Genomic DNA, 16506 nt, shown 5'->3' on the forward strand with positions numbered 1-16506 from the left:
AGCCCTGAACCCCCCAAAGGGGGAGAAGCCATCCACCGCCGCCACCAGAGGCCGGAAGACAACCAAAAGCGCCCACTAACTGCGGGACCATGCGAGAGTTAGCAGAGCAAGCTGCTCCCCCAGCACCCTGTCAACAGAGAAGGGAACAGAGCCCCTTCCGAAAGAAAAAGTATACATACACATATATACATATATATTATGTATATACACCTACACATACATTTACACATACACACAAGGTAACAAGGTATGATACACACACGTGCATATGCACATACACATGTGCACACACACAGTGTACACATGTACATGCACATGTGTACACACACAAATACACGTGAAAAAAAAATTACAAGCCGCCGACCTGTGGGCAAAGAGCACCACGCCAGCCAGCTGAAGAAGGCACAAAACTGCATCAAAAGGTCTACCTCGACAACAAAACCCCAAAGTCCCAGCACGGCCACAACACGTGCCAAGACCCAAAAAGATCAGTCTGCAAGCCAGGAAGACCCCGGAACCCGAGAAGGCAGAACTGGGTCTCACACGAGGAAACAAAGCCCCCTGAACCCACAAAGGGGGCCCAAGAGGAAGAAACCTCCAGAACGAAACCAAAGAACCCAAAGGAACCCAGAATCGAACCAGGAGCAGCCCAAACCACCACATTTCCCGGCGGAGATACACCACAGAAAGGCAAAGCACAGCCCCAGACAGAACCCCCAGGGATATGATCAAAACAGACCAAAAATCCGAGGGACAAGGTGTGGGAGCAAGCATAACAGACAGGGACACTGAGCCCAAACCCAAGGGCCCAGACCCAAAACAGACAAAAACGGAAAACCCGGTGTAAAATCAACACTCAAACATTCCCAGAGGAACAGGAAACAGGCAGAAAACACCAGAAAAGCAAAGAAACGACAACAGGAGAATAAAACCCCTGAAAAAGGTTCAAAACTCACCCAAGACGCTCGCTCGCACACACAGGCACATGTAAACAAACCGCAACGCCGCCCTGGTGGCCACGCCGGGAAACCGGCACAAGAAAATGGCCAGTCCCAGCCCCACAGAACAGAGGGCTGTGACTGACGCAAAAGATACGAAAACACACCAGCAAAAGTGGGAAGCAAGCAGACTAGATAGGCGAAAAACTCAGCCCAGAAGCAGAAAACCCAGGTAGGAGCAAACTGCCCCAGAACTGCTAGCACGTATCCCCCACAGCCCTGGGAACCCACAACAGAGGCCCCGGGGCAGAGCCGTCCTCCAAGCCCTCCGCCCTTAAACAAAAGGAAGAGTCCATGGGAAAGGCAGCAAGAAAGGGCCGCTGGTAAGACCCAGAAGCCTTGGCAGAAGGAACAGGCTCGAAAACCTCCATCCCCAACTCGAACGGGGCAGCCCCCGAAAACCGCCCGAGTCTCGGCCAAAACTAAACCTCGCCCCGATCCCGAAACCCACAGACGGTCCGGAGCCGGGAAAGGGGTGAACAGCACCTAAACAAAACAGGGCGGCTCTGGGGCATCCGAGTGGGAAACCAACCTAGTGTGTTGCAGCAACCTAACCTAGCTTGCAACACGGATGCCGCCTGTACTCTGAACAGTAATATCATTAGTAGAGTACTAGAGAACAAGCAGAGAACACCTCTCGCAAGACTCCGGGTCAAGGTGTCAGTGACCCAACAGGCAGCATGACGGAGGTAAAAGTGGCGACTGTCACCCGGAGAGAAGTGCACAGCAACCAACGATCCCGTACAAGACGAGTTGGAACCCGGAAGACACATTCAATGGTCCACCGAGCCCAGACAGGGGTTTACAGGGCCCGTAGGCTGACTGCTACGGGAAGCCCGGGCAAGGTGTTGCTAAACCAGTTAAGAAACCCAAAAATAACAAGAGGGTAGAGGATAGCACTGAAAACCCCTGAGACGTGTACAATCACAGGGGCCTGGGAGAGGGCTGCCAAACACTACCAGTGGAACTATAGCCACACTGGGCAGACCTCCCACCAGGCAATTGAAAATAAAAACAAAAGAAAAACCCTGCAAAAGTACACCGTCTCCAGAGGCAACAGGAACCAGTTGCCGCTTAGGTGGCAGGTCGCGCAACACCTTGACGCCCTAACCAGCACAATACCAGTCCCTACCCAGGGCCAAACAAGGGCCCCAAGCCCCAGCTGGCCCCAAGGGCGAGGCAAATGCCGAGCAGCAAGAACCTCTACGGGAATGGTTCCCCGAACGCCCCAGGGAAGATAACCCTGTTACACAGGGGCAGTACACACAAGGAGCTTAGGGAAGTAAGCCACTAAGCGCATGCAGCCTCGGCACTGATGAGGTACTCTTGGCCACCGCACAATACACGGCAGTGAACGCCACACGAGGCAAACACCGCCTAGGAAACTGTGGCCAGAGAAGCGTCTATCCCTGTTGACATTAGCTTACGAACTGATGCTAGGCAGCCGGCGCGGTACGTCCGGGGCTCCCCCCTTCCCCTCTCGGGACAGGGAGGGCTGCACTGACAATCGGCGTGGCAGTAAAGTGTGATGTTTGCTTGTTGCTTGTTTCCTTGGGATTGTAGGGAGTTTCTACCTCTCTGTTCAGTTTTTTGTTTTAGTTTTTTACAATGTGGGGTTTGTTTTGTCATGCCTACCTTTCTGGGTGCCTGACCCCGGTCGATGGCAGATAAGGAAAACCCCAACCACAAGAGGGTTTTCCAGGGCCATTGCTCCCTTAAACCTCTCTGAAGGGGCCAGGTTCTGGCGCTGGTCCCTGGTAGGTCTTAACTCCATAGCTAATGTCCCGGTCTAATATAACATACATTAGTCCGATAAGCTCCAGGAAGCCGTAGGGGTTCCCAACAGAAAAGTGCGCCTTATACTTGGCAAATATGTATATATAACGTGTAAACAGTGTGATAATAGCAAAAACACTTTTATTAACCAAAGAGTATAACATCATGCTCATATTAGTGATACAAATGTACCGAGTAGAAGCCATGAGGAGGATTCAAACCTGTACACTGGATATTACAGAGCACATGCCTTAGACCACTTAACCACGACATGCTTAAAAGCACTGAAACCTGTGATTCAATTGAATCCTCTAGATGTCCTTAGGCTTCCACTGATGCCAAGGCAGGATTTCACCCATTGCCTGCATGCTCTCTGGCTGTGGTCCAGAAGTTCTACCGCTAATGCTTCTCTTCAAATGCACAAAAAAATCACATTAATGTGATATATAAATTTTCTCATTGATACATCATGTTGTGTGATTTCTTCGTGCACGAATGTATTTGTATCGATGTTTTGCACTTTTTTTTTTAGAAATTTCTCAAATTATACACTACTGCATAATGTAACTGCTAAAAACAAGAAAAACAAAATCGGTGCCACTGAAATAAATCAGTATAAATATATCATGGAAATTCCTGCCACGCACCTGGCATGGGCGTCTTCCACGGGACATCTCCATCAGTGTGAGTGAGTTAGTGACATCATGAGATTTTCCCTCTCCACTACAGTCAAAGCAAGCTACATCATTTTTTTTTTTTTAACTTTTTTGAGATCAGAGGATGCAGTTTAAAAAATAGTAGAAACAACAATTTTGAATATTTTTCATGCGCACTACCAAACTGTCACATGAAACAGGTGTGCAGCGCAGGATATAATGATGTAATGAACAATGCAATTTACAAAGCAGTACAGTACCTCTAATAACTCAAGGTCACATGAAGTATTGATAGTATCTCGAAGTTCTGCATATTTCCACTTGCTCAGGTCATGCTTCTTATTTGCTGCTTCTTGGCGTTGCTTCTCAACCATGGTGGATCTGACGAAAACAATGTTTGCACTTATAATTTATATTAGATACTTTAACTCTTAAGTGTTAGTATTTCTCAGTTCAAATGCAGTGAAAAATACACAAATTGACCTATTTTCTTGACTTATAAAAACACTACAATGATTACTTTAAAATAAAATACTGTAAAATAAAGAAGAATGCAAAACATCTATAATCCAACCCACACTTATGATATGTAATGAAAATGACCACATATTGGTCCATCCTAGACCCTTATCAAATTGTGACCCTTAATTTATGACTTGATAAGAGTCAAAGACTTTTCATTTCATGTGTGTGAGTTGGCTTATTTGTTTCAGCAGCATTGTGACTTTTTTCTCTGCATAAAACATCTTAATAAAGAACACTGAAAAAAAAAAAGATATATGTAGTTACTCAGGGCATGCTAGTTAAAATTAATTCAGTACTTAAGAGTATGAATCAGCTTACATGTTACAAATTACATGTCAACTAATTACAAGTATAGTGTATTGTACTGTATAAACATTAATAGCTCCAAAATATATATATTTGTGGTGCTCATCCACAAGAACTGCATGGCTGAATGGCTTTTGACACTTGCAACATTCTTCCAAAACTGATTTAGTGCTCTGCAAGTACGCTAGTAACAACCAAGAGGCTTTGCTTTGTGCTGGAGTCAATACTGGTGAGAAGTGGTTGTGCATTACATAAATACTGAAATACAACAGTGAAATATAACAGCCTGAAATACTTGATGAAGGAAAAACTTTCCATACGTTAACCTGTACAAACTTCCCGGCCACGATGCTTTAGGCCGTGCCAGCATAAACTTAGCACATATAAAGTGGTCACAGTCCAGTGATAAATGGTCAATTCACATGCTTGAAATGAGATGCAGTCATTGTGCTGTATAATTTTACTATTGTACAATACTGAAAATGTTCTTATGATGCTAAATTAAATTCTTTCAGATTACAGTAATATAAAACATGGTTCTCATTTATAAGCTCTGATCTTTCATATTATTTTTAATAATAGGTTTATTTAATTCACAACACAGATCATTTCTACATAATATTATTAAGGAGTTGAATTTGCGTACTGAAATGTTATTTTGTGAGCATTGCTGATACATTTTACTTTAAATTCTTAATTAAGGAATATTTTGACAGAATTGTAAAATATTAATCTTATTATTGCACAAATTGTGTAAGAATAATGAATTAATTAACTCAGTGTTTGGTGGAGTGTTAAGTTGAATGACAACAACCAAGTTAAACAGAAAAGCTAAAGCAGAATAATTATCCTTTACATGCCTTTTGTTTTTTGGGGGGGAGGGGGGAGGGGGGAGGGGGGAAAAGGGGAAAGTGAGGAAAGTGGAGCTATCACTCCATATGTAGGATATCAGAGAGTTACACAAGGTACTAAGATGAGAGAGAAGCTCTGCATACATCACTGGCAGTAAAACCTTGTCAACCCTTACTGCATGAAAGCATAAATTTGTACAACTTGTACTATCAAAAGCATTATCAACAAGCACTAAGATATGTTACAAAATATCTATAAAATGCTGTGAATTCAGAGAAAATATCATATGTAAATTTAGACATCTGGCACATGAACTTAATTCCAGTACTGAAGTAATAATCACTGAACAAGTCAGTACTACCTATCACTGAACAAGTCAGTACATGTACTACCAATCACTAAATAACGTTGGTTATTTTCTGGGTGAGTCCCGGAGGCTCCTCAGAGCTATCCATGGCTGATATGGATACCCTAACTATTTTGCATCAGTTGATGTAGGTGGAGTTCTAGGCCTACCAGGGACCACGAGCCAGAACCTGGCCCCCCCTCACAGAGGCACGAGGAGCAATGGACCATAGAAATGCACATGTGATTTGGAGCATTCTATATCTGCCATCGACCGGGACAGGCACCCAGAAAGGTAAGCGCCACAAAACAAACCCCTATTCTGGTTAACAACGAAAATCATCAAACGAGTGGACAGAACTTCCCAAAGGAAAAATGAACAAACAAGGATGACGTCATACGATCCTCGCTGCATGTCTGCACAGCTCCCCCATTCCCGGGAGGGGGAAGAGGGAGCCCCAGACCCTCGCGCTGGCGATCCTCACCCCAGTTCTGAGGCTGGATATAAAAAAAACACGAAAAAACGCAGACCGGAGGGAGGGAGGGTTGCCGGGGAAATTCAGAAAATGGCATTTCATTACATTCAATGCTAGTTTTCTGTGGGGAGCCCATACGGCTCCCCAGAGCTACCTCACCAAAGACGAAAACAGAGGGATGCATCCGGGAGGCGGTCGGTGCTCATGACACAACATGAAGTCGTGACAACAGGCTGCAACAGCCGACCCAAAGCGACATAGGCCCAGGAACATACATGAGCAAGCGCACTGCCAGGACCCAGCGCAACTGCCAGGACCCAGCGCGACTGCCAAAACAACCCTGTGCCCGAATGTCAGCCCAAGACTTGCCACCAAAGATGGCAGCAAGTGCAGCAACCCTACGAATGCCAAGGGCACGGGGAGAGACCGCAGGCCGGCTAGACAGAAGGACCCAGTGGACGACCGGAGAGACCCGAACCCGAGAACAGGGAAGGGAAACCGGAACAACCCAAAGTGCAGCCCGGCCAGAGGCCGTGGCGCACAAAGAATGGCAGAGAGCTGCAATAGGACACAAGAAGAAGCACCCGGCCAACCAACCAAGCAGCAACAGCTCCAGGGATCCCTCCGGAACCGAAGGGGCCACAACAAACCAAAGGGAATAGAGAAAAAAGCACCCTGCCCCAGAGCAGGACGGCTCAGGAGGAGCATGAGCAGGGCGGAGGGGAACAATGCCCAAGATAACCCATGAACGGTACAGATGGAACAACAAAACCGGAGCAATCCGAAGCGGCTCTGCCAGTGCCGCACGAGACAGGGCGATGGTATGTGGCTAGAAGACGGCCCTAAACCACCACGAGAAAAGGACAAGACCACGACAACAAAGTGCGCAGTACACCTACGAAGAGACAAAAAGAAAAAGAAAGACCGTCAAAAAACCCCATACTGCCGCCGAGACGAAGCATGCAGGTGGGACACATTCAAAAAGCCACCTGCTCACCAAACAGATGGTGAGACTCAAGTCAAAAGTACCAGACCAGAAGACTTGAAAAGAAGATCGAACCAGCTCCGCCACGGACCGGACCGACCATGTAAAAGAGGCGGAGCCATGGGAAAACTCCTGGGTGCGAACTCCAAGCAAGCCTCGCCTGAACCAAGGCTGTCAAAGAACCAAAAGAAACGACTGCCAGGGAACCAGGAACCCAAACCCAGTGAGCCGAGAAAGAACCAACCTGGCTAAGCAGACACGACCCGTCCGGGAGGCACCCCCCCCCTCCCTGGGACCCTTGAAGAACAATAAGCCTGACAACAGACGAAAAGAAGCTGTTGCTTGCAGAAACTGCCAACCGCAAAATCCGCAAACAGCAAGTGCAAAAAGGGCAGCGAAAAGCCTAAAAGCCAAGACCAAGGCCTAAAAGGCCAACAAGAAACCGAGCATCACGAGTCGGAACCCGAGACACGAAGCGAAAAACAGTGACACTGCAACCCGCAGGAGCGGCACCACCAGCCCCAGCAGGGTAGAGCGAAGCATGTGTCGCTGAGGAAGGAAGGAGAACTACGAAAGACATGTACTGCTATAAAACAAATACATACTGTCCGGAAGGAACAAAGAAAAGCCGTAGCCAGGGCCAAAAGCCAAGCGAAAGCCAAGCGAAATGAAAAGGAACTGTAGGGGCAGGAGTGGGTGATCGGAGAGCTATATATATACACCAGCAGACACTGTAACACAGAAGCTGGTAGTGACAGACAAGGAGAAGAGGAAGAACTCAAGGCTACACCGGAACACCGGGCCTGTACTACAACAGGAAACTGAACAAGAACACATCCCAACCTAGCATGAGCATGAGAATAGCCAATATGCACCAACCAAGATATACAACAATGTGTAGGAGAGAGGTAGGAAGACGTAAAATGCAACGAAAACCCGAAAGACAGTCCAAGCACCAGAAGCAAGGAACAAGAGCATAAGCAATCGGCAACAGAAGGTACATGAACCATATACACAGACTAGTAGCAAGGAAAAGACAAGACACTCGCCCGACTCAAGTGCTAATGAGAGAAGCAAACCCCACATGAGCACCAAAACCTAGACCCCAAGAACAAGAAACATGGCCACCAACCCAAAGGAGAAAGGGGAGGGGTATACATGCCGTACATATATAAGGCATACGCATGTGTATATGGAACGTACATACAGGCGAACCCCATGTCAAAACAGACCAGAATGTCAACCGAGACAACCCACGCACTGTGCCCCCACAACGGTCGCCCGAGGTAAAATCAGGGAACGCCCCAAGAATATTGTGGAAAGCACCTCGATAACTCAGTAAACCAAAAATCAAAGCTATGAAATGTCATGTCATGTCAGGTCAGGTCAGGTCAGGTCAGGCCAGGTCAGATCAGGTCAGATCAGGTCAGATCAGGTCAGATCAGGTCAGGCTAGGCCAGGCTAGGCCAGGCTAGACCAGTGTTGGACTACTGTGCCACGTGGACATCAATTCAATAGGAAAATGTCGAACATGAAAACCAGCACTCGCCGATGTCAAACCTGGGTGACCACCGCAGAAACGCAACACATGGACCAACCCAACTGCTACTTGGGTCAGACATCATTATGGTTCGGAACACACACAAGGGTACAGCCAGGCACTGAACGAAGGGCAATGAATAAGAGTCCAGAGTCCTGGTCGACAAAGTCAACAGACCGCAAAATCTCACCTAGAGAGCAGAGGCATTATCGGGTCATGACACAGCATAGCCACGTCGTGGTCTGGAAGCATTGCTAGTCGAGCATGTCCAAAGATGCGTGTGCAGATCAGGTGCAGTGGAGAGGTGGAGAGGCGGAGGTGGTGCCACTCCTAGCCACCCCACACACACAAGCAGAGAAGTAACTACATGTGTCCCCCCACATAGAACCTAGAACAACCCCAAGAACCAGGGGGTGAGGACTGGAGAGATAAGATGAGTGAGAGCAGTATATAACCCGGGAAAAAGTGCGCTGAACACAGACGGGCTCATTTTTTGTTCAGCTTCGAACTAGCACTACTACCTAAGGCATTAAGTTACAGCCCCACTCCTGTGCCAGGTAAGTCTACTACGGGCTCACCATAGCCCGTGCTACTTTGAACTTTTTGCTAAAAGCAGCGAATCTCAAACAACAACAACAACAACAACAACATGCCCTGAACGACACATGACCAGAACAAAACAATCACCCACGGCGCATGCGCAAGACACATGAGGACCGGGCTGCACCACTCGAGCCCCGGGGAGGGTGCCAACAAGGAATATAGAACCATAATTAGGAATGGCGAGACAAGGGATGGAAAGCGGCAACTATTAAAATCAGAAACAGCATCGAAAAAGTCGAAAAATGACGGAAGAGTAAAACTAATCCCCGAAAGGACTGGAGGGAAGCCCCACCGGAAGGCGACAGACGTTCCAATAATGCACCCAATAGCATCCGTGACCAAATGTCATGCTGGACCTGATGAGACACAGAAGGAACCCTGGGAGGGGTAGACGCCCAAAGGCAACTCATACGCAGAGAGGGGAGGGGGAAGGAAAAATCCCACTCTTTGTAACAGTAAGCCCCGCTCGGAAGGTCGGAAAACCCAGGCGGGGTCCAACGGGGCCCAAGGCCCCCAAGTCAGCCCCTTCCCAACCCCGGGAAACCCCATGTTAGGCCCCGGGGCAAGTCATCCTCCAAAGCCCCAGTCTCAAGAAAAAGCCGGGGCGACCAAAAAAGCAGGAAGAGAGCAAGCCCACTGGTCAGACCCCGAAGCTAAAGCTGGAGGAACAGACTCGAAGGCCTGACACAACCCCGGAAGGGGCAACCCTTGAAACTGCCCGAGTCTCAAATCTTGAAACCCTCAGACGCCTAGGAGCTGGAAGCAGGGGATGGGGGGGGGGGGGCCGAACAAACCACAACAGGGGAAGAACAAGGGGCACGGACGGAATCAAGGCCGTCGTGACCAACACCCCATGTCCGGGTCCTGAGAAGCAAAACGGGGCAGCCCCGGGGCATCCGGGGAAGCAACCAAACTAGCGTGTTGCAACGCACGAGCTGCCTGCACCCGAAGAATGTCATCAACAAATTGGGTGAATGGAGCAACAAACAAGCAAACAAAGCTTGCAAGACTTGGGGTCAAATGTGCCACCGACCAAACAGGCAGCATGACGGAGGCAAAAACAATGAGCGTCACCCTGAGACAAGGGAACAGAACAATCCTCAAACTTGCAGAACGCGAGAGGGGATGCAGGGGTCACAGTCAGTGGACCAAAGTGCCCCCGCGGGGTTTCCCAGGGGCCCCTAGACTGGGTCTGCTAAGGGTTATCCTAGGCAGGGTACTGCTAACCAGCGCCCCAAACTACAAGCAAACTACTAAAAGCTGAACTCACGGGACGTGTCCACTCACGAGGGCAAAGCAGGGGGTGCCACCACACAAATGGCCCTAACATAAGAGGGGAGGGAGAACACGAGGCAGACCCCCTCCCCATCAGGCAAAAACAAAAAGAAAGAAAAACCTCGCAAGAGGACAACGTACCCGAAGAGAACAGAGCCGGCCGCTGTTAAAGGTGAAAAAACAAGCTACGTAATACCCCGCACCCCACCATTGAAATAACTACTGTACCACTTATCCCAAGGCAAACAAGGGTGGAACCCCCCCCCCCAACACACTCGGGGCAGCCAAACGCCAAACAGTGAAAGGCCAACAGAGGTAGACCCATTGTGATTTGTGGAAGGGAACCCCAAGCCCCAAGGGCAGTACTTACAGGGCACTCTGGGAAGGTGACCCCTAAGCACATGTAGCCCGAGTACCTGAGAATATTCCTCGCAGCTCACGCGACCACCGTAAGAGCAGCACTGAAAACAAGTACAGTGCACTGAGAGAAGACTGGAGCTGGAGCCACATTACTATGCACGATCCCATCAGCCGAGGAACTGGAGTGAGGATTGCCGGTGCGAGGGTCTGGGGCCCCCCCTTCCCCTTCCCGGGGAGGGGGGGAGCTGTGCAGACATGCGGCATGGCTCGTGTGACGTCATGCTTGTTTGTTCGTTTTTCCTTTTTCTGGGTGCCTGTCCCGGTCGATGGCAGATATAGAATGCTCCAAATCACATGTGCATTTCTATGGGCCATTGCTCCTCGTGCCTCTGTGAGGGGGGCCAGGTTCTGGCTTGTGGTCCCTGATAGGCCTAGAACTCCACCCACATCGACTGATGCAAAATAGTTAGGGTATCCATATCAGCCATGGATAGCTCCGGGAAGCCATAGGGGCTCCACCCAGAAAACAAGCCCAAAAAAATGTGAGTCCATGATACCAAAGGAGTCATACCAATAAAAACTGAATAAATACCATGTTAAGAACAGTGCGTCTGCCCAATGGTGTCAAGAAAAATTAGTACTTATCTTAAATTTAATTACAGTACAGTAGTAAGAAATGCTATTACAGAATTATGAAGATGAAAGATTAACAATACTGTAATGAGATGACATGTGTTGGGTATAATGTCGTCTGTACCTTGAACACAATAGTTATCTGTATGCAATGCAAAGATGTACATACCTAGAAGTTATATGCCTCCTTTAAGGCGAAGACATAAAATAAGATGTTGAGTAATATGAATGCACTTTTCTGAGTGGCTTCACGGTTGCTCTATGTATCATGGCCTAGGATCACCTAGACCGCAACATTCCCATTATGCTTTCATTGACCTGGTAGGCTAAGGCACCCTTGGCCCCAAGTGACAGGGAACTTTTCAAATGGTGTTGTCACCTAGCTTTACCATCTTGCACGGGAAGGGAGAGAGAGAAGATAAAGTTCAATCCACTACCAAAACGGCTTCTCACCATGACACCAGAGAGCAGAAGAAAATAAAAATCCACACCCATGCTGAGAAATAAATGGGAACACAAGGAATTAAAGTTATTTCTATGCAAAACGATTGGTTGGCTAACTAGTCACTACTTCGACTGCCACTAGATGGTCGATCACTACCACGTCACAGGGCGAGTCACTCTCACTTGAAACCCAGGACATTCAAATATGTATTACTAATCGGACAACTTTGGAAGTCAGGACTTCCAAAACATCCAGTCAGGAGAGTGTGTTTTATAATGCTTCTTGAAGCAACTCACTACAGAGACCCCTCTTAGAAGGGAAAGCTCCCAAATGAAAGAAGATAGTGGAGACTTACTAAAGCCATAAACCATAATCAGCCAAGGCCACCAAGAGATGGTCAACCAGCTAAAAATCTAGGAAGAGCCTCCTCCTGTGGCCAAGGACTATCATTGAAGGCACGCTGACAAGCTTACCAGAAAGTAAACAGAATGCCTACCTGAAGAAATGAGGCATTAAAATGAGAAACAGAGACCTAACTGTGCACAAAATAAACAGCCTGGGCACCAGGAAAACCAGATACCTGAAACCTGAGATTGCAAGGCTAATAGTACATGAAGACTAAGAAAACATGCAGGGGACCCATGGCCCAAAGTGGGAAGGGTAGGAAACACAAGTGGGGCCATGGAGCACAGACCCATGGGATTTATAATTATAATTCATTGTGTTAGGGAAAGGAAGCCAGGTTATACATAGAGTACATGTTAGGCTTATATCAGGGTCCCCCCCCCCTCTCTCTCAGGGTCGAATTACCGACCCCTGACCCCTGCCCAGGATGCAACACCACAACAAGCTAAATAACTCCTGGGTATCTATTTACTGCTAAATAGACAAGGGTATGAGGTGGAAGGAAACTCACCCAACCACTTCCGTCCCACCCAGGATTCGAACCCGGAATTCTCAATGGCGAGATGAAAATGAACCCGACTATACCACCGGGACTCTCATAACCCATTTGAAGCACAACAGGGCATAAAGAGGAAAGAACCATCATGATCCAAGCCACACAAGAAACCATATTAGGCCCCCCTGACAATAGGGAAAATTCCACAGGATCTGGGTATACAGCAACAAAGGCACACCATAAGCCCCCCCAAAAAACAGTGTTGAATGTAATGAAAAGTCATTTTCTGGGTGAGCCCAGGAGGCTCTCTGGAGCTATCAGACTGATATGCGATATATTAGTCTAGGACATTAGGCATTAGTCAATGGAGTTCAGTCTACAGGGGACCACGAGCCAGAACCGGGCCCCCCTCAGAGAGGCAAGGGAGCAATGACCATTGGACCCCCCTGTGGTTGGGTTATTCCTTGTCTGGCATCGAGTGAGGTTAGGCACCCAGGAAGATAGGCATACCAAAACAAGGCCAACTTGGTAAAAAAATTACAACTGAAGACCGAACAGGAAGACAGAACTCCAACTCTCAAGGAAGCAAGCAAACATAAGAATAAAAGTAACTGCAGAAGGTCTATTGGCCCATAAGAGGCAGCTCCTAATTATAACCACTCAATCCCACTCATATACATGTCCAACCCACGTTTGAAACCATCAAGGGACCCTACCTCAACGATAATTAATTGCTAAAATCAACAACCCTGTTACCGAATAGGTATTTACCCAGGTCTTTCCTGTTACCCAGGTTATAAGTCTAAACTTATCCAATTTATACCCATTGTTTCATGTTCTGTCTTGTGTTGATACTTTTAACCCTTAAGCTGCTAAGGGGTTCTGAGGAGATTTACACCCCTGTGCGCAAGAAAAAACAAATTCTAAAATATTAATTCGTCTTCTAAAAATGTTAATTCGTGTTCCCTAAGCACAGGAAAAATAATACAAAAAAATTTGAAGGCGACATATTTTGGCCACAATAGGCCGAGGAAGTCTGGCAAAATCTGGGCATTGACAGAGTGGTCGTCAGAGCCGGTCAGCGTCACCCGAGCTGACATGTGGGAGTTGCCACAAAGATATTATTACCTAATTATTTCAATGTCTCTGATTTTTTCTTATTTTTTTTTGCAGTAATATTATTCAATAGTGTGTATTGTGATATATTTATATAATAAAGGGGTGAATCATCGCTATACTCAAAAGTATAGTGTGCATATTAGTGATTCAATTATTATGTTCATAAAACAATAAACATATAGTTTTGCTGTTATTACACTCTATACACAGTTTATATATAAGTATCTGCATGCTTTGTTCACCATAACGAACCACTAAGTTGGTATTGTGAGTCGAAAAGCAACGAGGAGTGACCGTCACACACAGCCAGCCACTCGTTGCCACTCCCTCAACAACGCCTCACTCGCCCACTTTCTCCTCCCACCATCCTGTTTTTTTATTTTATTCACTACATACAGACGTTATATATAAGTATCTACATGTTTTGTTCAACACAACTGTACAACTAAGCTAATATAGTTAGTTCAGGCACTAAGAGACGTCGCTACACACAATCAGCTGGCGGCTGCCTCCCTCACACATTCAAGGTCACACTATTAAATTTCTCCCCCAACAATACTGTTTGCAGTGTTATTACACTATATATGCACATTATATATAAGTATCTACATGCTGTATGCACAGTAACTGTACACCTAATCTTGTAGGGTGCCCAAAGAGCATAGTGGCCACCATCTACACAGCTAGACAAGTCATGCAACAATGCCACCTCTGTCACCTAAATGGCTCCTCCCAACATAATCCTTTTGCTGTTATTACACTAATACACACATTATATATAAGTATCTACATTTGTGTTCACCATACAGAACCACTGAGCTGGTATGGTGAATGCAGATAATAACAGGTGGCCACAAAGTCAGTAAACGATGCTATCTCCCTATGTCCCTCAGCATCACTCCTCCAACAGCTCTAATTATCACAACAGTCCTGCTATTATCACAATCCTGGTCATTTTTATCAGTCAGGGGTCATCTGTAATACTGTCATCGCTAAATAATAGCAGTTATATATTTATTTTGACATTTTTCGGCGATGCTGAGGTCAAAAGCTGAACAGCAATGCTGTTCGCTCATGCTGCATGTGCCAGCCTTGGTTGCTCCAACAGTACTGTGGCTCTCACACCGGAGAATATTGTCCATGATTTTTTTTTAAATTGTGTCTGTTTACAAGAGCCATGAGGAAGCTAATGTGAACCCTGTGTAGCCGCGGGCCATTTGAATCGTGCCTGGCACCCTATGGCGTATATATAGACCATGCACACCATGGGACATGTTACTCATGGGGTATATATACGCCATGCGCAGTTTAAGGGTTAATACCCTATTAATATTCCCTTTGATATGCCCATTCATCCACTCATACACCTCTGTCATGTCACTCATAATTCTTTGCCTTTCTAGATGTAATTTAAGCTTTGTCAATCTTTTTTCATATGACAGGTTTTAATTTGGGGGATTAACTTTGTCACCCTATGCTGGACACATTCTAGTGAATTTATATCCATTCATCCATCCATGTATATCTATCCAAGTACAATGACCAAAACTGAACTGCAGAACCTAAATGGGGCCTAACTACAGGCCCCATTTATCCCAGGTAAGCACCAGGGGCTCAGCCAGAAAATGGCATTTCATCACATCAGAGGACTTCATGACCTAACGTACAATATTATACACTGCGGCAGCGTCATACACCGCCACCGTGCCAAGTCCGCACAGCCCTCCCCTCCTCAGGTGGGGAGAGCCCCAGACCCCCCATGCCGGCTACTCACTCTTCCAGTTCGGAGGCTGATCATCAAAAGCAAAACGAAACCGCCGACGGAAGGGAGGGGAGGGTGACAGGAAGCCTCTGGGGCTCATCCAGAAAATGGCACTTCCTTATATTCAACTCTGGTTTTCTATCGGGAGCCCCAATGGCTTCCCAGAGCTACATAACACATGATAAGTAAAAGAGGGACCTACCCAGGAGGCGGCTACCACGTACTCCTCAACTCAAAGTTGAGACAACTGGCCTTCAACCTGTGACCGACAGCCACACTCGAACGAGCAGGACTAGGAAAGTTGACCAAATAACAGGCAGCCAGGACCCTATTCGACCTACAAAATCCCCACACCCAAATGTCAGCCCAAGACATGTTGCTGAAGATGACAACCAAAGCAGCAAACGTACAAACGTCAAGGACACGAGGATAGACTGCAAGCTGGCTAGACTTAATAACCCTGCGGATGACCTGGAAGACCCGAGCCCTGGAACAGGGAATGAGGGGAAATCAGATTTAGCCCAAAGCACATCCCTGACCACTGGAGCCGAGGCGTGCAAATAACGGCGAAGAGTTGCAAACAGACACAATACATGATGCACCCCCGGCCTGACCAAGCAAGCATCAATGACCCAAGGGTCCCCCGGAAAGCCGCCATCTCGTTTGTTGCCAGAAAAGCCTTGGAAAAACCGAAGGGGCTACCAAAAACTGAGAGGAAGAGAGAAAAAAAGCACCCAGTCCAAGGACTAGGATGGCTCAAGCAATGCATGAGCAGGATAGCGGTGAAACAAAGCACGAGAAAGATTATGGAACGGGGTGGAAGAGACATCCACCCCGAACGAAAGCTGGAATGGCTCCACACGACACGAGGCGACAGTATTCTGTATCAAATGACGGTCCTGAAAAAGCCAAGAAAAAAGGAGAAGATAACCCAACCAGAAATAGAAAA

The 16506-nt window shown here is 47.1% G+C and overlaps 1 protein-coding gene across 7 annotated transcripts in view; it reads right to left on the reverse strand.

The window, feature by feature from the left end:
• The window catches only part of jar (Myosin heavy chain 95F jaguar), a 371085-nt gene that overhangs the window by 40492 nt on the left and 314087 nt on the right, over window positions 1-16506 (reverse strand). For all 7 annotated transcript variants that reach the window (XM_069332229.1, XM_069332227.1, XM_069332228.1 and 4 more), the window contains one exon: window positions 3691-3811. In XM_069332229.1, coding sequence (XP_069188330.1) covers window positions 3691-3811 — 121 coding nt within the window. The remainder of the gene's footprint in view (window positions 1-3690; window positions 3812-16506) is intronic.

Source organism: Procambarus clarkii, chromosome 27 (genome assembly GCF_040958095.1).
Source record: "Procambarus clarkii isolate CNS0578487 chromosome 27, FALCON_Pclarkii_2.0, whole genome shotgun sequence".
Classification (NCBI taxonomy): Eukaryota; Metazoa; Arthropoda; class Malacostraca; order Decapoda; family Cambaridae; genus Procambarus; species Procambarus clarkii.